This window comes from Scleropages formosus, chromosome 8 (genome assembly GCF_900964775.1).
Source record: "Scleropages formosus chromosome 8, fSclFor1.1, whole genome shotgun sequence".
NCBI lineage: Eukaryota > Metazoa > Chordata > Actinopteri > Osteoglossiformes > Osteoglossidae > Scleropages > Scleropages formosus.
The window spans coordinates 19,486,981-19,509,394 of record NC_041813.1 but is presented as its reverse complement, the minus strand read 5'-3'; the positions used below and the strand labels follow the sequence as shown (position 1 = coordinate 19,509,394).

The 22,414-nt window shown below is 40.9% G+C and overlaps 1 protein-coding gene across 2 annotated transcripts in view; it reads right to left on the bottom strand.

Annotated features, from left to right (window-relative positions):
* Window positions 1-1,871: 1,871 nt before the first annotated feature.
* grin2aa (glutamate receptor, ionotropic, N-methyl D-aspartate 2A, a) overlaps window positions 1,872-22,414 on the bottom strand; it is an 84,782-nt gene continuing 64,239 nt past the window's right edge. For both annotated transcript variants that reach the window (XM_018757327.2, XM_018757329.2), the window contains 9 exons: window positions 17,449-17,651; window positions 12,849-13,020; window positions 12,021-12,174; window positions 11,518-11,643; window positions 10,073-10,302; window positions 8,429-8,589; window positions 6,349-6,536; window positions 4,899-5,137; window positions 1,872-4,760 (listed from right to left, as the gene is read on the bottom strand). In XM_018757327.2, the coding sequence (XP_018612843.1) occupies window positions 2,970-4,760; window positions 4,899-5,137; window positions 6,349-6,536; window positions 8,429-8,589; window positions 10,073-10,302; window positions 11,518-11,643; window positions 12,021-12,174; window positions 12,849-13,020; window positions 17,449-17,651 (3,264 nt within the window). In that variant the 3' untranslated portion in view covers window positions 1,872-2,969. The remainder of the gene's footprint in view (window positions 4,761-4,898; window positions 5,138-6,348; window positions 6,537-8,428; window positions 8,590-10,072; window positions 10,303-11,517; window positions 11,644-12,020; window positions 12,175-12,848; window positions 13,021-17,448; window positions 17,652-22,414) is intronic.

Here is a 22,414-nt window from a genome sequence, read left to right as displayed (position 1 = left end):
AGAAATGTCTCAAAAGTCAAGCATATACAAAATCCCAAAACTGAGGTCCCTGTTTAACCACCAAGTGGGAATTTCAAAAACCTCTTAAGGTGATGATTAAATGCAGACTTTGTGAACAGTGTCTGAGTCTACTTATTTTACATAAAATCAGTGCTAGCTATATAGACTCCTGTGAAATTCAGACAAAAAATATTGTTTGCTCTCTATAATGATGTATTTATATTTTCATTTACAAGTGATTTACAGATGCCTAATATTCAAAATATGCTGTAAAGCCTTTGAAAAATAAAAAAATCTATTTCTATAGCTATTAATGAAGAGTAAAGAAAAAAACAACCAAGAGGTCATGTCTTTGGAGGGGCAGCAGACCGAAGAATTTTGTCATAACGTCTAAAAGTCTTGAAAAATAAAGTCTGTGTAGAGGAACTATACACAGCTGGTGTTATTTTACCCAGCCAGTCAGGGAAGATCAAGGATATTGCTATCCTACAAGACAGTTTTATCACACATTAGAGTAAAAATTTAGTTCAACAGCAGATTTTGAAAAAACGCTCTGTTGTTCCATTGCAACAACATTATATTATCAATTATCTGTTTTCTTCCCAGTGGTTATAGAATTTTTGCACCCTGTTAAAAATTCCTAGTGCTGACAACATTTTAGTAAAAACAAATATATATGTTTACATTTGGTTTGCATGCTGTTATAAATGCAATTGGTTTTTTTTATTTTTTTTTGTATAGAGCATTAATGTGAGAGTGGAAATAACAAAATAACAATTAAAAAAGACATACATTGGTATTAGGGCTTGATATTTTACATGTGCATATTGCTCAAATATCATCTTCCTCAGGCAAAAGTTGAATATTAATATGTCTTGCAGCTCCTGCAAGCTTTATAAATAATAATGCTTATAACTCGGAACAACTAATAAGCCAAGACCGCTATAAAACCTGGTCTTCTTAGAGGAGAATCCCCTGAAAATGTTTGTTATGAAAAGTTGACTTCATGGGTATGGAGCTGTCAAGAGCGTAATTCTTTACAGCATGTTTTGCTTTTTTAATTGAATTAATTGAAAATCATATGTAGAAAGGAAATTAAAATTCATGTTATGCTATACACTGTCAAGCTGGCTGCAGTGAGAAACAACATGTGCGATCTAGCATCTGCTCACTTCTGTTCGTTTTCGTATTTTGCTGCCTTTGGCAGTGTGATCACCGGTTGCAAGACGGCAATAGCACTGGAAGACTTTGGAAGAGTAAACGTACACAGAGTGCGACACGCAACACGCCATGTAATGTGCAAAGCACGGGCGTGCAGATGGGCATCTCCACACCGCACAAAAGCAGATCTCCCTCTACAATCAGTCTCCTGAGATATTTCCTTCAGGTCTTTTAACAAATAAAACCCTACGAGTGCATCTTCTTTATGCAGAAGGAATCATTCTGATCGAGAGAGTGCGTCTTCATCGGTGCCAAGCAAGAGTGCATCTTTGTCATGTAGAAGGAAGCATTTCAAGTAGAAAGAGGGACAATAGGTAATTAACATGTGCCATTGTACTAGTGCGCTGAAATAGTGCAGGAGATGTAGACGTTTTATTGCCCGCAGTATGCACGCATTGAATATGTCAAGTCTAGTTGATGGTGGTTTTGTGACCATTTGGGCCACCACCGAGTGCCAGATGTTCTCTTCTGGTCTTGGAGTTTAACATTCCAACTTTCTTATATGGTTTAATAGGAACATGAGGGGCAAGGAGTTTCCTTTCTGTTTTACAGAATAAATAACTGTCTTCAAGGGAATAAAGTGGCATTTATGTTGTGTATCACAGTGAACAGCTCTGAAATATAAGTACTGAACAGAAATACTATGCAATAAAATTGTCAGTATAACATTTTAATTATTACCCTGTTTCAGGTGGAGAATAAATAAAATATTCCAAGCAAAAGCCTCACTTTTTATCTTAAGAAAAGCCATGGTCAAAACGGAATTGCAGAGTACAGGTCAAGTTTTAAATTGCACAGGTATTCAACTTAAATCAGCCAGACTAAATCCATGGAATACGGTTATGGTTTGTTTCCATTTCCAGTGTGAAAATAATACATGCAAAATAACCTATTTCAGACGGCAATTTCAAATTATTCATTATGAAGCAAAGATGGGAAATCAACTAATATTCTACTAAAAGGCTAAGCGCTAAAACAGGGGTTCTTAACCTGTGGGGTGTGCCTCCCTAGGGAGGGTGCGAAGTGGGTACTTCCAGAAGGTTTGTCTTGAGTGCCTTACTGATTAATTTGGGAAAGTATAGGAGGTGTAAACATTAAGTTCACATTCAGGTGAGGTGTGGGGGTAAAAAGGTTAAGAATCCCTGTGCTACACAATCCTAAAACGGGATTAGAATGCCAGAATCCCACATCTATAGTAATACAATAGAAGCAACTTTCTGTATTTCATACTGTCTCTGTTGTATCATAAATCAAATATCCTTTCATGCCTCAGGATCCAATCTGTAAACCTAGAGTTTATAATCAACTCTTCAAATATTTTGATCAGTTCCATTCTGCCTTAAAGATAATGAAGGCATATATAGATTTCCCCTGGTTGTATTTGGGTAGAATGCTTTGGTGTGCATCCTTTTGCAGCCTAAGCTGCGTTTTACCCAAAGCTGCCCAATTATGGAAGCACTGCACCATTTAGGGTCTACGGAAGTGCTTCGACGGCAAGTTGCCACCTTTAAGACGACATGACTGAACCACCCCAGTTATGCTGCCTAACACCATTTCATACATACTCCAAGTCCAAGAGGCCACTCAGGAAAATGCTCCAAACCTTTGGCAACCTTTGGCAGGCCCCAATATGGCCAACTTATTGATAAAAAGAATTTTTACCAAGACAGTACATGAGTACTTTTTATAGGTGTAGGTGGCAATGGCATCCTAAAGTGGATTAACATTAGACCTATACAAACAGAGCATTAAACGTCTGACTCGAGACTAGGTATTTTCTTATATACTCGTCTATTGCTGCAAGAATTGAGAACATGGGGAGCTGAGTATGCACTAGTCTTATTGGCTACATAAGGCATCACATGCTCTGAAAAGTACATTTCATTGGGTATCCGGCCATCCCTGGAGCAGTATGAGGTGGTGGACTTCACAGAGGATCTCAGGTTGTTGTCGTTTCTCGACCTTATGGGAGCCAATTGTTTGTAAATGTCCGAAGAGCTCCGACCATGAACGAGCCGCTGGTCTTCCCGCAGAGACTGTAGGAAAGGGTTGTCCGAGGTGTGGTCGGGGTAGAGTGACCGGCTGCGCTTGCTCTCCTCCAGGTTGTGGTTAAAGAGCATGGATTTGCTGCCAAAAAGTTTGTCTGGCCTGATGTTGAACATGTTTGCGTACGCACTGTCCTCAAGGATCCTGTCCTTCTCCTTCAAGCTGACGCTGCGTGCCGGCTTGCCCAAGTCAATTTCCTTGGGCTTCTCGAGCATAATATTGTCAAAAGAATGCTGCCGGCTAAGCCTTAGTTTGTTCCTTTTCTGTACATACGGTCCATCTGTCTGGGGCCAGTACTGGCTGAACATTTCGTCCTGACGCACAGAAGGTGTGAAAGGTTCCTGCAGCATCTGATCCTCACTGATGTCGTAGAGGTTGGCTGTATGCAGGCAGGCCTCACAACGGTTGTAAGGGGACCTCATACCATGGTGCCCCATGTAAGTTGAGACCTTTGACAGACAACTCCGACAGTGAGTCTGCTTGTAGCGATCATTTGTCTCGTGTGGGCTGAGACTTTTCTCCTTCAGACTGTAGTGTTTGGAGTATATGTTGTCAGGGATGATGTCGGAGTCAGTGTGATGAAGGGGACTGCTGTTGAGATGAATGATGGGCTGGTCGGGCTTTCGGTAGTTGTCATTGTGGTCAGAGTAAATTTCGGGGTAATCCAAATCATCAGCTAGGCCTCTGCTCTCCCTGTAATGCAGCGGATCCGAGTGCAGACTCAGCTCCCGGTCAGAGTCAATGGTGTAAATCTTTTCACGGGCTGCACCGCCCTGCTTACTCTTTAAGTAGGACAGCTCCACTTCGCTGCAATCCCTAGGGTATTTTGACGTCATCGATCTTTTTTTTAAGTTGTCCTTGGCCTTCGGGTACTTCTGATTGTTTTCGGCCTCCTTATAGGAAGCGGCCCTGCTGGAGCAGTCGGAGATGTCGGAGTGAGCTGCTGCCTCTTCAGGCAGGTAGCGTTGGGTCTTCATGGCCAGCCGGGTGTCAGGCAACAGCGTATCCTGGACAGAGCCCTGGCGTAGTGTGTCAACTGACTTTTTCCACAGGGTACGTGGCTTGGCATCCAGCTGAGCTGCCTCAGCACTCATCGCCACCTCTACTGTGTTGGGGTTTGCCTCATTAAGGGTGAGTGGATGCTGGCCCTGAAAGATGTAGTTGTTCAGGTGGTCTTTGTGACGGTTGGCCAAGTAGGCCTGTAGCTCACCAGTGTCGCCATAGATCACCTCCTTGGGGGCATAGCTGCGATTGTCGGCATAGATGAAATTTCCCTTGTCAGACGTTATATCCATGATCATGGGGCCAGTGGGATGCAGGAAATCAACTGGCCGTTTGGGGGAATTGATCCTTGAGCCACTGAGGTTTGTCATGTTAGTCATCTGTTTAGCCGATTTCATCAGTTTCAACATGTTAGCCTGCGGACTAAAGTCCAGATCAGTGGACTTCTTTTTCATCTCAATATGGACTCCATGAATACAGCTCCATATTCCCTGAAAAATGAAGGCAGTGAATACAAGGAACTTGCAAAATACAGTTAATACAGCGTGTGTATGTTTCAGAAAAGTTAAACAGTCGAAATAGCATTGAATAAAAGCAGTAGGACCTATGATCTCTAACTAGGTTCTTACCCGGCTGATGGTGAACAGCAGCCCAGGCTTTCCTGAGCACACCCCAGTGAAGCAGTAGCGCAGCTTCCAGTAGAACAGGTGTTCTGAGACAAAGGTGATGAGGCTAAGGCCCATGGCGGTGGCCAGCATGTAGAAGACGCCTGCCATGTTGTCCACATCTAGCTGGCTGCTCATCACCTCATTTTTCTCATTGTGGCAGATGCCCGTCAGCCATTGTGCTTCCAATTCTTCCATCTCTCCTGAGGTGGGTGGATGCGGAAGAAGCATTGCAGATGTCAATAGCATTACCCTGTTACACAGCTGCTTACTCCTCACCAAAGCCTTTTCTTTTCTTTCTTGTGCACAGTTGGCTACAGCAGAACCCTACTGAGTCATGAACCTACAGATGCGTGGTAAACAGTGTATTTCCCTAACTACAACACCACCTGCTTCTCTAACTCAGAAATCGTCTTATTCATTGTTATTAACTGCTCCTCTCAATCCAAAAATTTAGAGGAATAATAAGTCCATCATCTTAAACAAATAAACTTGGAACTTCCTGTCTTTAGGACATAAGTGGTGAAGTTCTTTTCAACATTAAGGTCTTAGACACTTCTGCACCACTACTTGTTTAATGCTCACACATCATATTGCATGATAATGCCTTCAAGGGAACAATTGCGAAGTCTTGTTCAGAACTGGGAGTGGCAGTGGTTGCATAGTAGTTAGAAGCATAGCTTTGAACTTTCAAGGACCCAGGTATGAATCCCCACTCACATAGATTGCAAGTTGCCTTGGACAAAAGTATAAGCTGAATGGCTGACTATTGTTTAATATTCCATAAGCCACGGTGCAGGTGCTACTGGAAACATTTATTAACAGCCTGCTTTATCTAGAATGTCATGTCTTATATGTCTATACATATGTATTATTGTGTTTTTTTTTTTTTTTATATACCAACATTTTTTTTTTTTAAAATCTGGCATCCAGCTATATATATATATATATATATATATATATATATATATATATATAGCGTGGGAGGGACTTCACTAAGATCTAACCTCTCTGAACTGCTTTGACAGCGCCTCTAGTACTTTCTAGTATGCTGTAGTTAACATTTAAAACTTCTGGAGTAAAGAGAATATGTCGAAAGCATTTTATTACATAGACGATCTGTATTTCTCAACATTCAGTAGAACATTAAAGGTTTCTGCTTCCTTTCTAGACTCCTGCTTAGCTTCCTAGGTTAGCGTTTTCTTAATGTGGGCGTTCAGCTACATCTTCAGCTGTTCAGCTAGTTTTACTTTCCATGCACACATTAGGAGGTAGCTTTCTGTGTCATTTGTAGAGCTTTATGTTTCACACCCAAAATGTACATTCAAAGTTTGAATGGTAGCAACACTAAGTAAAATCCCTTATAAAGAGTAAATAACCACAAAAGACCCCAATTACCCAGTAGAAGGCATACCGTCGCCAATGATGGCCAGGATGGCCAGGTCCACCTGACGTTTCCAGTAGGAGCCTTTCTGTAGGGCAATGCCATAACCTGTGGTGGCAAAGATGTAGCCGCTGCCAATGGTGACCAACTTGCAGCCTTCGTCCCTCCCGGCCATGTAGTTCAGTACTGCTGCATCATAGATGAAGGCATCCAGCTTCCTAGGAAGAAGGTTGATCAAACGGTGCTCATGCCATGCTGTTACAACATAGTCAATAGCCAAGAAGCTGGAAGCCAACATGAGGACACAGTAATCAAGACTGCCAACACAAGCCTCTGCTTTTTGGTTCTGCTGTGGACCATCTATTTATTTACTTTTTCATATAGTCCAGTAATTTTTTTGTCAATCCTCTTATCTGTTATTATGCAAATCTTTAAGCGAAACATTTCAGCATAAGTGATGATGCTAAAGAGTCAGATTCTGATGTTTTTATCAAAATCTCCTTTGGATTGAATGTGCTATACTGAAGGCTGATAAGCTGAAGTATAAAACCTCTTGGTGTTTCATTGACCTTGAGGTGGAGTAAAAAAAAAAAAAAAAAAAAAAGCTAAATTGTTTGTGTGATAATAAATGACTACAAGATAAAAGATGAATGTTACACCCAAGCTTCATGTATGAGTTTGTTCCTTTGTGATCTAGTGAGAAACTTCATTATTATTAGAAAAAGTGTCACGATCTAGCGGCTTATTCTCGCTATTATGCAAATTGAGGATTCAATGAGAAGCAGCATAAAAGCGCAAGCCATTCTCAAGGTTACAGCTTTCCAGTATGGTGTTACCTCCCCAGTGTTTTCTCCTTAACATGCTTTGCTCTACGAAAAGACAAGGTGCACAGAAGAAAAGAGAGAGATGGGCTCTTTGCTTCCTCTCTCGCTGCCAGGAAACTGTCCATGAACTTTGTCCTATGTTGTGGTTAGGTGGACTGAACTGCAGACAAGTTGCCGTTTCCTTTTACTTTTTACTTTAAGGCCTTTCAAGGTGATCTTGCTTTAAATACAAAATTCACCATCACTTATAAATAGGACAACGTATAACACGTTCCGGCTGATACGTGAGTTATTGTATGTTCATGACACAGTTCCGTGTGATTGCCCTTGTTTTGCCATATATCAAATTTCAAAGGCTTTCCTGTAAGCCTTTTAGGTAAGTTTGAAGTCCATAAGTGGAAAAAGAATAAAAGCTTTCTACATTTTTTGCCTACCATCCTCTGTAGGTGTAGCTTGGGGGTGGGATAAATTCCTATCCTTCACATATCATTTATTTTCCTGTGATGATGCTTTTGTTCAGTCAGCTCCTCATTTAACACCACTGGTGTACAGCTGAGAAGGAATGGGCTGTGTGCATTGTTGAGTGTATGTGTTTGTTTGAAAGGTACTATTTACACTCAAATGTAGAACCTATAAAATGCGGGCTGGGAAAAAAACAAGGCCCAGCCACAAGCCTTTATACGTTTCACGTTTGCCTTTTACGGCATCTTTTTCTGCTGTACCATGATTTGATATAGTGTGACACGGCTGGTGCTAAATGCAAAAACCAGAGGGCTGAAAGCCAACACTGTGTGTGTGTGTGTGTGTATTTATGTATGTACTGTATGTAAACGGAAAGTAACTTTACAGTGAGTAACACGTCATCAACCAACCCTTTGTTCATGAATATTACATTTCTTTTCCATTATGGTACAGTTCACTGGATGCTTTTCTCTTATGTCTCTAATATGTTAAAATAACCTTCTTTACTGAAAAAACCTTTTTATCTGCTCTTTTTCTTCACCCTTTTGTGTTTTACCAGAGAAGAACATCCTCCCTGTATATCTTGAATGTCTCATTTCCATTTTAACTTTGTACCTCCCAGTGTTGAAATAGCCCCGTTCTTCTTATCTAATAGAGCTATTAATTTAATGTATTTCTCCAGGTTTCTTCTGCGAATGCCTGTATATAAGCATATCATGCTGCCTAGTGCTAACAGGGTCTAACAACGGTTCCTTGTTCCCTTGTCTGGAACCTAATACCACAAGGTCCCACACAATAGCACTTAATGAAGAATGAGAACGCACCCTGTCTTGAGGCTGACCAGAGCATCCTGGACCCCACTCTGGTGGTATTTCACCATGTACTGATGCATGTCAGGATAATTCTTCCTGATGTTCCTCTCAGTACTCCCGTTGGGGACCGTCCCAAAGCGGAATGGAGGGGAAAAGGAGTATGGGCTCTGAAACTGTGGGTGAGAGAAGGGAAAAGTTTAAACAGAAAGGCCATCTTGTATTGCTCATTAATGTCCTGTCCTGAACAGTATCTACAACCACTACACTTTATTTCAGTCGGTCACTACAAAAAATTGGTGAAGTCTAATGAGCATACATGGTATTTACCTTCTCCACAGACTATTGATTTCAGTATGTTGCAGTCACATTTCCCTAAGTTATCCATGCTGACAGCAAAACGTTTCCGGCCTTAATTCTCTTCTCTCGGAAGCCTTGATGTTCTGTCATTGCCCACAGCAACACAAACTGCATATTGAATCTCCAAACTCAATCTTCTCTTATAGTGACAGCTGGAGAAACTCTGACCGCTGATTCTGCAATCCTGCCACGATGACTTAGGGTCTCCCTCACATACGCAGCGCACCGAGGTCGTTCATTTATTTTATCGGGCTTCATAACCCCATCATTGTGTTGCTTTAACTCTAGCAAGCAGGCTGTTCTGCTCATAGATCAGAAACACAACAAAGCAAGATAGAGATGTCGAGAAAATGAACTGCCCTTGTTCTAGTTTCAAAGTGTTGGCTGACAACGGTGGCACAGCGAGTAGTGCTGCTGGGTGGTATGATAGGACATGGGTTTGATCTCCACTCAGTCTATGTGGAGTTTGCATGTTCTCCTCTTGTCTGCGTTGGTTTCCTCCCACTGTCCAAAGACGTGCTGTTCAGGTTCCCCCATAATGTGTGAGTGATAATGTGTAACTCATTGTAAGTAGTGTATCAAGCAGTGTAAGTCACCTTGGTGAATAAGGTGTGTGGGCTCATAACACTACATAGAGTTCACTGGAAGTTGCTTTACAGAAGAGCATCTGCTAAATAACATAAACGTGAAGTAACGTGAACAATAGTTGAAGTAACATGCCTTTTTGTTTAGTGCTTCTATGTTTTGCTTTTGTCAGACAATAAACAAACATTGCATGCCAACACACATGATCCAGTACTTCTACAGTGGGGATATGCCATCTGCATTTATTTCACTGGAGGTCCCCACAGACAATAATTTAATAACTGTGACCTTGCGCTGTGACCTTACTCAATTTATTCTCCATTGCACAAGGAGAGGGATGTATCCTCCTTCCACTCAAAACCCAAGACAATGAGGGTCCTCTTGACCTCCTGAGCCTCCATTCATTCCCATTACCTTAATACCCAACCATTTTGTACTTGAATCACACTAATATGAGGACTTTCTGGGCCATTGTGTTTCTGCACAATGGCTACATAATTGACTGAATGAACAAAACACTTCAGAAAGTCAAATATCCTTAAACAACCTAGTGGATTATGTCTTCCAGACGTGAACAGTCTGACCACAGAAAGTACGCATCCTACACATGGTAGAAGGATGAAGTTCGAGTTCATGGCAAACATTTGAATTGACACTCACTCACTCACCCACCGGAACAAGTTGTTTTTAGACAGTCATCTTGACCTCACTAACCTTCTTGTCACTCAGACCTGTGACCTGGTCCACAAACTCCTCCTGGATCATGAATGCAGCCAGGTTAGCAGTGTAGCTGGCGAGAAAAATCACGGCAAAGAAGGCCCACACTGATACGATGAATTTGCTGGTCGTCCCTCGTGGATTCTGGACAGGCACGGAGTTGTTGAAGACCAGCCCCCACAGGAGCCAGACGGCTTTACCCATGGTGAAGGATGGGCCATGAGGTTCTGCAGAGGAAGTCAGAGCAACAGGGTTAAGGGCATGCTCTAGTCTCACCAGTGCAAGAAATCACCTCACATTACTAGAGCTGAAAATCTGCCAGAGCTACACCTCCTGGCAAAGGTCAGCCTCTTAAAATAATGAATTGTAAAAGCTCCTTCCTGTGATTAAAGTATTTGCTCAATATAATGACTGCGCTAAGCATGGTGAGTATTGATATACTAGAGCCATTCGGTCCACTCAAAGAACTGCTCTATCACAGTGACGTTCTGATGTGGGAAATGTTAGCAGAACTTGGCAACCGTTTACATCAATGAATCACGGCGGCACACCATCAGGTTTATTATTGAACACGTAAATACTAAACCTTTTCACTTTCACCACAGCGACACTATGTGTAAGTACAGACATCTCCACCGTACATTTAATTTGTCTGTATCAACATTTCCATTAAAGACCTGCTAAAATTTCCTGCTGACTTAGAATATTTTATCACTTTCAAACAACTCAGCACCCAGAAATGCTTTGTAACCCTCGTTTAAAAGCCCGGAGATTGCTAATTGCACACACAAAGTCCCTCCTTCACACACTGACTGCCCACACAATAACATTGTATGCTCCTGAGAACTGGTTTCCCGTTAAAAAAAAAATAAATGCTGGAATTTTCACTTCGCGGTCTGCATGATTTGAAAGGTGTGTGGTTCATTTCGATTGCAAGACATATGTTTGATGCTGAGAGTGGAAGCCAGCTACGGCTGAGGGTGCAAGCCCATCTCCAGAGGGCTCGGGGTCCAGGTTCAAAGGGTTAGAGTAGTTTTAGTAGTCTTGAGTCAGAGATTTTTCTGTTATGTTCAAGACAAAAGCAATGCACCAATACACAAACAAGGTATGACGTATATAAAAAATTTATAAATGGAGGACAACAGAAGAGAATAGAAAAGTTGCTTTGTGAACTGAACAGGAGGAGATCTTATATGACACATGGGTAATGGGGGACTCAAAAACCAAAAATATGGCAATGGCAGCTACATATTACTGCTTATGATAATAAACATGACTGACACTTATTGAGGCTCCAGTCAAATCTAAATTTTTTTCCTGTTGATGGTCTGGAAATGCAAATGCATTACACTTACCTGGCAGTAAATGTCACACAACCTAGTAGAGTGGTAAGCAAGAAAACGTTTTCCTGTCAGTCAAACCTGTCAAGTGTAAGGTTTTACCTTTGCCCTGGGCGAGGTTCCGGTTGAATCCCAGAGGACTGATGTACTCAAACATGAAGACAGCCATGGCAGTCACCAGCAAGAGCATGACGAACATCATCACCCACACGGAGGCACTGAAGGGCTCTGTGGGAGTGGGATGTGGAAGACTGTAGCATTAGCCGCCATAGTCCTGCAACTGAGATTAAAACTCTCCAACTGAAGGAGTGGAACACCGAGGTGGCAAAGAGCCAGCAGTGGGATTTCCTGTTAAACCTCAGCAATTATCAGCCTTATGTTAATTAACACAAGAACTGCTGCATACGTTCAAGTCTGAGGAGGCTGTCCCTTAATTGTCTGGCAGTCGTTAACCAACTATCCTCATGTCCAAGGAAAGATGGGCTTGTATCCAAAAGCAAAAGCAGAACACTGGATTTTTGTACTGCTATATGTATTGGTCTCTGCCATCATTAGCTCGAGGTGGAGAACCCAAGAAAACTGAGAAGTTCCGCTGCTTAACTCACCCAGGAAGGCCGAGGGGGAAACGGTACCGTTGCTCCTGGACACCATCACGCTGATGCCTGTTTCCACGAAAGGCACAGAGAAGTCAATGACTTCTGAGCGCTCCTCGTTAATAGTCAGGGAGCCCACAGCCATCATGGCTTTCTTGTACACCACCTGGAAATCGCACGTGGAGCAGGTTTTAGGAGGATGCCTTTAACATGTTCCAGAGATGCTCCCCGAGGGGAAGGAGATGATGACTCCCACAGATGACACTAACTCATTAAACCTCCTGTGAATTTTATTTTACTTTAGGGATGATGCTGACATATATTTCAAACTGGGATCTCATTACATTTTATTTCAAATTATAAAACACATTTTACCCACAAGTCATTGCAACCTATGGCATTTTGGCAGTGAGGTGTCTATAGAATTTGCCCCCATGAATAAGAACAGTTCCAAATCAAACTGGCCTTGGTCCAGCAGGAAATTTTTCCTCTGTGTTTGGAAATTACTTTTCCTTTTTCACCAAAGTTGACACTAGGGTTCAAATTGAGAGGTCAGAAAAGACCTTTTCACCAAAGAGCATTATGAATAAAATGTAATGATTTGAAATAAAAGGAAAACATGAAATACAAGGAAGGATTTTCAACAAAGGAAAGCAATTTGTCTTATGAGGAACTGACAGGTCTTGAATCAAGCATGTTTTCATAAGTGAAATTTTACGATTGGTACGTGACCTGTGCAAGTTAAGGGCTTTCTAGAGTTGACATTATTGCCAGTAACTTTACAATTAAGCAGCTGTTCCTCAAAGTGATGACTTTCCTTCACAGCTCGGCTCAGCTCACCTCTCCCACCATGCCGTTCCAGACATTGTTGATCTTCTTGCCGTGCTTGCCGTTCGTCACCAGGTAGAGATCGTAGGTGAATTTGACGTTCCTGGCGATCTTCTTCAGAATGTCAATGCAGAATCCCTTACAGCACTTCTTTATGTACGTCCCTCCTTGATCTGTGGTGTTGCTGCCCAGTATGAAGAAATATTCTTTTCAGCTATCACCTCAATATATGATTTTGCTGCTGTTATTCATTTACATGAGACAAGCTTAAACACATTACACTAAATTGTTATGGTGCCATTTACTACACTAGTTTGCTATTTCAACAAAACATAATCCATAAATTTTAAAAGTACAGAACTGTTGCTATGCAGAGATGAAGTAAAAGAGAAGAAAATCGCTTTGCTGAGAATAATTTTTTTAAAGATTACAGTGAGTATAGGGGCCATTGTGAGGAGCTTTCCTTCGAGGTCCATATCAGGGTCTGAGAGGCACAAAACAATTCATAACAAAAGTGAAGGGGACTGTGGTTCTGTTTAGAGGACAGACGGTGCTTTTTTCAGGAATGGTGAAGGCCACAGTATGGTGATCAGTGATTGGTCCTGAAAGAGGCTCCAAGAAGCCACGTTATTTCTGCCTCCTAATGACTCCTAGACCTTTGAGTTACCATATACTGGAATTTTATCACTCGGCTGTACTGACAAGTCCATCATGGGATATACTGATAACTGATGAGATATCAGTTCACCTCACGAGGTGAAGATGCTCACAATATTCATTTTGCGTGTAGTTCCTCCCCAGTTGGCTGCCTTTCATGGGTGCCAGACTCAATGTGTGAAATTAAGCATTAGAGCTAGCAAGAAAATTTAACTGTATAAAATGCTACAACTTTCTGCAGGCCCAGAATACCCTTTAAGTTTCCAAAAGAAGCTTGTGTGTGTGTGTGTGTGCATGCGTACGTATGTGTATTACTTAGGGGGGATAAGTCTTAAAACCCAGTAACATGTCTGCCTAGGACTACAGCAACTGGTTCCATGTGCCCAAAAATAGTTTTTCTCTTTTTCCTGAAATGGATCTCAAGATCAAGAGTAATGAGGATTACACTGTCCTTTATAGTGAAGCCAGCTCTGAATTCAGTTCAAGGATTAAATATAAAAACAGAGTATTGAGGACTCGGTGTTAAAGGGGGGCAGTAAAAATACCGGTAGAGATAGCGGTGCAAGGGATTCCTCATGACTGACGTGTTGCACTCATTCTGTGCATTTAATGGATTTTAGCCCCCTCTCAGTGATCCTGCAGTCTTGATGTACCACAAATGAGAAAATGATAAATTTATGTGCGTCATATATATTTTAAATACAACTCCAAAGGGTTGAGTCCATCATCACACACAGACACATCTATCCACCACAATAATATTGAGTTTGAAATCGATTTCTTCCACGTACTGCCTTGCCAGGCCCTGAGATGAATTCCCTTAATGCTGTACTTTGTTTTCCGCCTATCCCCGCGCAGTCGATCCACTACATTGGGGTGGTCTTTAAGACTACAGTTGTACTGTAGTGACCAGGCAATTGAAAGAGAAGGTATTATGTTGGAAGTACACTGCCAAGTTCAAGGCTTATGGTGGAGTGTGTGGTGGGCAATCTCTGCTTGCTACCAGAAAGACCATCACAACATCATATATAATTCAGTATTTCTGAGATGTGAACAACTGAAAGGCAGGGGGATGGGCAGAGGAGGCTGGACAACTTCCGAAGTTCTCTCCATGTTGCTGTATAGTGCTGCCTGTAGCTGATATGTGGAGCATGTTAGAGACTGCAGTCTGTACTCATCCTTTGTAGGGTTCTCATCTTTTGATCTCAGGCTTTCTTTCTCATTTGAGTCTTTTCTGTCATTTTTTAGCCAGAAGATAAAGCTGTATGTGTAGTGGAACAGACCACTTGGCTAGTATTTTGTGATCGATGTTTTGCTAGATCATCCCCTGCATAATGACTCAGTCATTGTTTACATTCACAATTTTTCATTTGGCTGATGCTTTTTCTAGTAGTAGAAGCATACAGACTTAATATTGTAAGTTGCCTTGCGTGATTACTTACGCATTTATGCAGCTGCGTCATTTGTACTAGAGCAAATCAGAGTGAGTACCATGCTGGGGGAGGTTCCAACCCAGCTCTTTTGTTTATAAGGAGACGCTATGCGCCCTGTTAACTGGTACGCTACCTGCTAACCGCTACGCTAACTGGTGAGCGCAGTAACCATCCTTAAGTTCTCCTGTCCCTGCCCTTTAGTGCCCACCTCTGAGACGTTTTATCTCGATATTCCTTCCAGCCCACCTTTAGTGCATCAGAAGAAGCGTGGCGTATAGCGGGAGGTTTCTTAAAGTATTCCTGAGTTATTTGCTGACAGCACCACTTATTCTCAACTAACGACAACCAAGGCAAATTTTCATCATTAACACTGCAATAGAATGCTGATAGATCACAAAGCAGGGGGTGTGGTGGCACAGTGGTGCAGCAGGTTCAGCTGGTGCATGCTGTTTGGCAGATCTGGGGTTCGAACCCTCGCCCCCCCAGCCTTGGCCCTGTGTTGCTGGGTAAGGCTCCGGCTTGCCGCAACCCCACTCGGGACAAGCGGTTGTTGATGATGGATGGATGGATGGATGGATGGATGGGTGGATAGGTAGATAGATCGGAAGGTGCCTTTTGTCAAAAAGCTCAGCCACTCAGCTAAAAAAATCAGGTGAGAATCAAGCAACAGTCCTTCTATCCACATTGACTAAAGGTCCACTCCTCAGCTGCTTACAAGCAAGTTGCACATAGATCATTTTGTTTCCAAATGTCAGAATTACAGGCACGATGAGTGCATCAATGAATAGATTGATTTTTCTGAAAGTCGCTCTCAAGTGGCGGTGCAGCAGGACAGTTCATCATCCTCTGAAGCAGCTGTGTGGGCTTGTGAGGTTAGATCCTGCTCCTGGATTCCATCTTTTTTAATGCTCACACCATACCTACTACAAAAATCGGACAATTCCACAGAGCACCTTCTGAGGCCCCAAACAAATTCCTCAAGACGTCTTCTCTTATCTACAGAGGCTCCCAGAGGTGACCAAACGATATTCCCTATTGGACTTCATTCACAGATCTGATAAAGGCAAACATGGGTAATATTTAGGCTAATATTACCATATACAGATTAGTCTTGATTATCGGATATTTCAGTCCATTTTTCAGTCCAAGTCAGTCTGCATGTTTTTGCTGTACAGCAGTGTGTTGTGCACATATGCATCCTATTTTGGCCAATTCCATGTTGCTTTTCTCAGTGCTCTCTCTCAGTGTGTAGCACACTGCTACTGACATAACTTCGCTTGCTTATCCGCACTAGTGATTTATGTTTCTTAAAGTTTGCGCTTTTGATTTTAAAAATACAAAAAAAAAAAATCAGAAAATTCAAAAGAATTAATTAAAGTCTTGGCATGAAATAAAAATTAATATGAAATTGTATATGCACTTTTTGTATTGTTTTCTGAGATGTACACTGCTTTGGAGAAGTGCATCTCCTAAAATGAATAAAGGTAATGTACATGTAAATATATTGTTCAAAAAAGGGACTGTCAAGTAAATATATAACTGCTATGAGACAGCCTAAAACTATAAAATATGGCCTTCAAAATCTCTAGCTTTCCAGGTTGAAGCTGAGTATAGTATACACTGGTGAGACCTTGCCACAAGGAAGAAAGCAAATCAGGGAAAGAAACTTCAGTCACTCATTTTTTACAACTGTAACTCAATAGTTCTGTACCCAATATTTTAGTTATACTGTAAAATGATTAACAATAAACCATTTCATACTTATATTGTCCTTCATGAGATTGATATCCATCTCTTCCCCATTTCTGCACTGTCTAAAATTTATCCAACCATCTACAGGTTCTGTTTAAGTTGGACAATCTAGACTATATTGCATGTGTTTTTAATTGCAATGAACTAAATTGAGTTTTTTGCAAAAGGGTTGGTCCATTTTTACACCACATCTCATGACAGCTGGAAAGCTGGAATGGGAATTCTCTTGTGAATGGGATCCTGGGACAGGCTCTGCTTTATTATCTTTTATGAAATTGCTATACACCCCATCCTATTCTAGTGTCAAACAGATCTGCTAGATAAGCTAGACGAAATTTCAAAAGGAATCGCTCCAATAATGTAACATATTATTTGGCATGTAAAACAATTTTTGCTAAAATACCTCACCTTCCATTAAGGTGCCTGTGAGTGTTTAGGAACAGCTATTAATCACAAAAGAACAGTTTACTGGCACTTTTATTATGACATTTGCCTGCTTACTTTTTTCTGGAGCATAGCACAAAACATAGCCTGTGGGTTTCCTTGCCGAATTGCTGAATTTAGCTTTGATTAAGTGTAGGGGCAGCGAAAAAGTAACATTATCAACCTAAAACCCCCAAAAACAGGTAGTGTAATAGGCCGTTAAGTGTGACCGCCTTTGTAATTTATGAGTGGGGACTGAAAAAAAGGGAGAAGTTGAACATTCACAAGTTGGGTACTGGTATGAAAAGGACGCAGTAGAGGGAGGAGAGGGAATTCTGGGGGCTCACTCTTTGATGTGCTTGCGGCAGGGCACCGAGTTCCTCATGCAGGTGCCTGTGAGGCGCTCGACATTCTCAACGATGACAAAGGGCGCTTCCTCCAACGTCACGATGCTCAGGTGGTTGTCATCCGTCTCTGAGTCGCCGCCGGTGTTAAAGCGTGGCCACACGGGGTACTTCAGGGACAGACTCTTGTTCTCCCAGCGGCCCATCTGCAATGGACAATGAAACATCATGGAGCATTTCAGAGCAAACAAACTGTATGGGTCTGAGTGGAATGGAATAATGCCTTATGGGTGACATTTATTCATCGATCATGATATCCAGGTTGACATTACACGAGATCCGGTGCAAGGTCATGTCATTTTTGGCAAGAACACGATTGCAACTTATCCTTTAGATCAGGTGCATATAAACATAACAAATGATGACTACAGTCCAAATTTTGTTTCTGTCAAGCAAGGTCCCCTTAGCACTCATACATTGACATTGTTGTATGAAGAAGTGCAGTAAAGGCATATACTGTCGGTTGATGTTTGTTATCTTGTTTTCATGCCAGAAGAAACTAGCATCATTCTCTCGCTGCCACCATCGCATGACTGTGCGAGTGGGCCATTCCAAAAACCAGACGCTGCTCTCTTGGTGAGCTGGTAAACTAGCAGATCCACAGCCCCAGTATAGAAGTGAGCCTGCCTAAAACTGCTTTACTTAATAGCCAAAACTGATACATGTTCAGTTACGTGAATTGTGAAATATAACGTGGGTTATTCAAGATACTTTTGACTTAGCCTCGCATTTTACAGAAAACACACATGGTCAAATTACCAAAATATCTGGTAAGTAGCTATTGTAAATGAATATATGCAACAAGGGGTTCATGAAGTGCCACTATAGCACAAGATGAATTGCCGATTCATAGACTTCAAAGGAAACACATCCTACACTCTTATACCCGGTGCTATACCACTCTGCCTCAACTACAGATTACTTTTAATTTAACTCAGTAATGGTTAATAATAATTCTTCATATACTGCAGTAATGACTATGAAAAACTTTGAATTAACAACCATGCTTTCATACCGTTTGATCCTGTGTCAGCAGCAAATTATACTTATGACTATAATCTTCCGATCAGTGTTCACTGGTTTTGTAATCAGCTGTCAATATGTGTACTAATTGCATATTAATATAATATAATATATTATTTGTTAACATTCTGCCTGAATATAGACACAGCGTTCAATGATATGTTATTTTATTAAAACTACATTAGATGCCAACTACATTACAGCCATCAAATAGCGTAGTTGTGCACATGAGTACACTGAGACCAAAAATTTCTGAATTGCCTCTGGGTTAACAGGCCCTACACAGAGCACTTAACGAAAACACCTTCCAAAATATTGTTTTGTAAGGGTAAATTATAGCCTGTGGGTGTCTAACTAATGTTAGACATTAATATAATGTGCTGGGCTTACAATGACGACAATTAAACACTACTAATGGTACTTCTTTATTCATTCAGCTGGTGCTTTGTCCCAAAACAACTTAGTGTAAAACAGTTTACTGTGGTTTACCCTATTATGCAACTGGGTAATTCTTACTGTATTCATTCAGGGTAAGTATCTGATACTACAGCAGATATTGAGACAGCAAGACAGCAGGTCTAACCACTATTCTACCTGCAGACATAGTAATAATAATAATAATGATACCACCATAGTGTAAGTAGTTGCAATAAATGCCAAGGCTTTGCTTACATGGTAAATAAAGCCATTTTTATTTTACTGCATACCTGTAGGTTACATGCTACATCAACTGAATCTGCAGATGAAGAGATAATACTCTAAAAAATTTTAGATGACAGAAAACGGAACTATTAGTTAAAAGTGCTTAAACTCATGTATTATTCTATAAGATACTCCATACTTGTCCATAAGAAAGTGGTTTTTCTCTGTCCTGTATGTACCTGACACCCTTCAAAAACATCCAGGTGTCTGACACTTTCACTGCTGAGCTCTGTAAATTATGACTCATGATTCCTAATCTCAGTCATCCTGAGATTCCATTGCTACTGAAACAAGGTGAGGGAGAGGTATTTGAAATACGCTCAGTTATTGATCATCTCCCTGGGACACGGGACAGTGAATAATTCAGCATGTCATCAAATTCACAGGACCAAACCACATAGAAACATGCTGGAGGTTAAAGTTAACATTACTGGATAAATACATAATGTTATGGGATCCAGAAAAGTTCAGTGTACTTCTCTCTCACCAGTCCTCTCTTCTCCTCTGTCTCCTGTGCTGGAGGAGATATATTTAAGCTGACTTTACACAAAAAAACTCATCCCCTCCTCTCCTCTCTGAAAACTTTTCACACATTCCTACCTTGTCTGTATCATCATAAAATGTTTAAGAGAAACCCTCTCTGGTGCCTAGATGCTTTGAGTAACTTTAAACCCTTGCCAAAGTCCACCCTTCTGAAAAATCGCACTTTTAAGCTGTGCAGTAAGCCCTGGGGAGAAGATACCAGCTGCTGGAACATGTGAAAGCATGGAGGTCCAGAACCTCAGTAGCAAATTCTGGATATGCAGAAAAGGATATGTTCAGGAAAAAACATCTTTAGGTATTTATAGCAATTTAAAAGTGCATATAATTTTTTATATATAGAATGACATAATAATTTAAAATTGAATGCACCCAGGAGTTATTGGCAGAAAGCATACATAATTGATATTATGGCTATGTTCATCAAAAATTAAGCCTTTGTAATGGATGACCTTGAAATTCTCCACTGAGCTACACATGTACAAATAAAAGTATGATAATCTAAAAAGGGTATGAACATTCATTCATCCTTCCATCCTTTGTAGAAACTCTTTTTCCAATACACCAGCTCCTCAGTTTACACAGCAGTGATGAGAAGTCTGTAACTCAACTTTTTCACCACTCCAAAGTCAATCCTACCACAAAATTACATTAAATGAAAGCTTTATAATAAAAAACTATTTATTCATGGGTTAGGTTCTGTAAAAATCTGATATAGCTCTTAGAAATAAAAAAAGATGTAAGACATTTTTATTTCATTTTTTTCATCCACTGCCAATTTAAAAAAGTAAATTCCAAATTTTTAATTGGTCAAGTCTATAATGAAAGAAAATGTTTAGCTGTTACGCAACACATAACATATTCACATGTACAACATTGAAATGTTAAAAGGTAATTATGGTAATGAGACAGTGGGATAATGCACATTTTAATTAATGCTCAGCAACTTGCGATTCACTTGCTTTATTTTGATAAATTTGGCACTAATGGGAAATGACTTGCATATGCTATCAGCTAATCCTCTGTATGCTAGAGCCCTCAACTTAGATTGTGCTGAGTAAATTCACCCTCGAGAGTCAACAAAATTTAAGGTTGATTAACACTCCAAGGGGATTCCTCCATCAGTTAATTATTCTGCATATTAAAGAGCAGCATCAGGGTAAGACTGTTGTTTCTTCTTTGGCATCATAAAGAAATCGGTCCCCGAATTTATATTCTGTTGACTGAGCAACATTTTTCTTGACAATTTAAAGAGTAAGGTTAGACTGATCTGTAAGCCACCTTGCAAGGTAACAGATTTGGACATGTGAATTTCACTTTCCTAAAAAAACCACATCACATTTGGATCAACAGAGAAACAGTGCTGCCATGGACTTTCAGTGAATGTGACTGCCAAGCAGTTCTCCAAATTAAAGGTCTCTTATATGCCCTTCATTAACTCCCTCCAGAATCCCATAAAATCAGTCTGAGCAGAAATGTATGAATAAGAGAAAGATCACGTCTGAACCATTTTGGTGTGAATGAAACCCATCCATCCATCGGGGTGCAGGGAGCGGGGTCGCGACGAGCCAGAGCCTTACCCAGCAACACAGGGGAGAAGGCCAAAGAGGGAGGGGACACACAGCGGACAGGACGGTGAATGAAATCCTGTTCCATTATAAACAAACTTTGTTTTTTTATTTCACACCAAAGTGACACACCTGAATGAATTTCACATTGCAGTTAAAGTGTAGTAGTCTTGACAATATTTTTATGAGACTCATAATCTCAGTTTCTGTGTAATGTTGCTCTTAAACAGTATTTTGCCTATTTACTGGATTTCTTGCAATTTTGCTATTGTAATTCAAGTCCACATCATATTTAAAAAGCTTTTCTTTCATCTTTCATGTACACTACTAAGGTAGTCCCAAGCGTCTCTTCAAAACATTCTTCAGCTGCAGTATTCAGTAGTAGTAATAATAATAATAATAAGAAACTATTATTTATAATAATGAGATTTACACAGGCTCCATTTTATTGATTGTATCATTAAGTTGCAGTTTTGTTTCGAAGGAGAGCACAGCCATTTCACAGGATGATGTAAAGCATGACCAAAGGTGCGAAACGAGGTGATTGCAGCGTGGACTGGTACGTGTCCTGCATCCTAACAACCCCATTAGGTAGACGTAATTAAAAGGGAGACTCTCAAGCCAATGGTCCAGAGAATCCACATTAAGATGCTTAATTTTGCCATAATTGTATTGCTGATACTAATAGAAAAAGAAGTTTGCAATGTATTGGAGTGCCCTTAGCATTTCTGGGAATTAAGGAATCCAGAAGGAGCAGAGCGCCTTGTAGATCCCACCACCCCCCTTGCTGCGTATTCATTTCCATATTTTTTGTCTTCCGTCAGCACTATGGCATTGATCTTGAGAAACAAGCAGTGCATTTTTATTGGAGTGCAGCGAGCACCTTCAGCCAACCGAAAAAGTTCAAGATTTTTCAAATCACTTCCAGCAAACAGACACGCAACACATTTCATCCAATGTGACAAAAGCATGACAACACCTTTGTTTCTTTGAGTAGCTGAACCCCATCTGAGACAAGACACGACACATGCAAGGGATGAGAGGATATCGAGTGAGTGTCCTTGCTCCAGCTGTGG